The sequence below is a fragment of the Schistosoma mansoni genome, assembly GCF_000237925.1.
Source record: "Schistosoma mansoni, WGS project CABG00000000 data, supercontig 0975, strain Puerto Rico, whole genome shotgun sequence".
Taxonomy (NCBI): Eukaryota; Metazoa; Platyhelminthes; class Trematoda; order Strigeidida; family Schistosomatidae; genus Schistosoma; species Schistosoma mansoni.
The window spans coordinates 5,653-6,926 of record NW_017386505.1 but is presented as its reverse complement, the minus strand read 5'-3'; the positions used below and the strand labels follow the sequence as shown (position 1 = coordinate 6,926).

The following is a 1,274-nucleotide window of genomic DNA, read 5'->3' as shown; positions in this document are numbered from 1 at the left end:
ATCACTACAATCTGCACAAATCCACATACTGATTACAATCATGTGGTCACTGGTGTGTAGCTTGAACATGTAACTGTTGGAGCTGAGTGAGAATCCGTGACCAGTGGAGTGTAATGTGTGTGTGTGTGTGTGTGTGCGTGGATTTGTGAGGCGGTTATGCAGCTGGACAATGGATGAATTGTTGCAGCATATGATGGATTGATTGGAGTGAGACATTCGCACGGTTGCATTGGTGATCAAATAATATTGAAAGTGATACTGTAGTCTGATATTGTTTTAAATCATCTCCATATGCTCATTCGGATGATGCGAATCGCACAACTCTCCATTCTCATACTTGCAAGATTCCACCATCCACTCAGTACACATTCTCAAAATTCCTCAACCTCTCATCCACTCATCATTTCAACTGTCAAATCACTACAATCTGCACAAATCCACATACTGATTACAATCATGTGGTCACTGGTGTGTAGCTTGAACATGTAACTGTTGGAGCTGAGTGAGAATCCGTGACCAGTGGAGTGTAATGTGTGTGTGTGTGTGTGTGTGCGTGGATTTGTGAGGCGGTTATGCAGCTGGACAATGGATGAATTGTTGCAGCATATGATGGATTGATTGGAGTGAGACATTCGCACGGTTGCATTGGTGATCAAATATGTTTTGTTGATTGGTTCCCGTGGAGAATGTTGTTTGCCTGATTCCATATGCTCATTCGGATGATGCGAATCGCACAACTCTCCATTCTCATACTTGCAAGATTCCACCATCCACTCAGTACACATTCTCAAAATTCCTCAACCTCTCATCCACTCATCATTTCAACTGTCAAATCACTACAATCTGCACAAATCCACATACTGATTACAATCATGTGGTCACTGGTGTGTAGCTTGAACATGTAACTGTTGGAGCTGAGTGAGAATCCGTGACCAGTGGAGTGTAATGTGTGTGTGTGTGTGCGTGGATTTGTGAGGCGGTTATGCAGCTGGACAATGGATGAATTGTTGCAGCATATGATGGATTGATTGGAGTGAGACATTCGCACGGTGCATTGGTGATCAAATATGTTTTGTTGATTGGTTCCCGTGGAGAATGTTGTTTGCCTGATTCCATATGCTCATTCGGATGATGCGAATCGCACAACTCTCCATTCTCATACTTGCAAGATTCCACCATCCACTCAGTACACATTCTCAAAATTCCTCAACCTCTCATCCACTCATCATTTCAACTGTCAAATCACTACCAATCTGCACAAATCCACATACTGA

At 42.9% G+C, this 1,274-nt stretch overlaps 1 protein-coding gene across 1 annotated transcript; it reads right to left on the bottom strand.

Moving 5' to 3' along the window:
• Positions 1-870: 870 nt before the first annotated feature.
• On the bottom strand, positions 871-1,194 carry Smp_205950 (unnamed protein product; the record flags this gene model as incomplete). The annotated part of the gene is made up of 1 exon (XM_018792106.1): positions 871-1,194. The coding sequence occupies one exon, from the start codon at positions 1,192-1,194 to the stop codon at positions 871-873; it is 324 nt and encodes a 107-aa protein (XP_018644794.1).
• Positions 1,195-1,274: the final 80 nt, after the last annotated feature.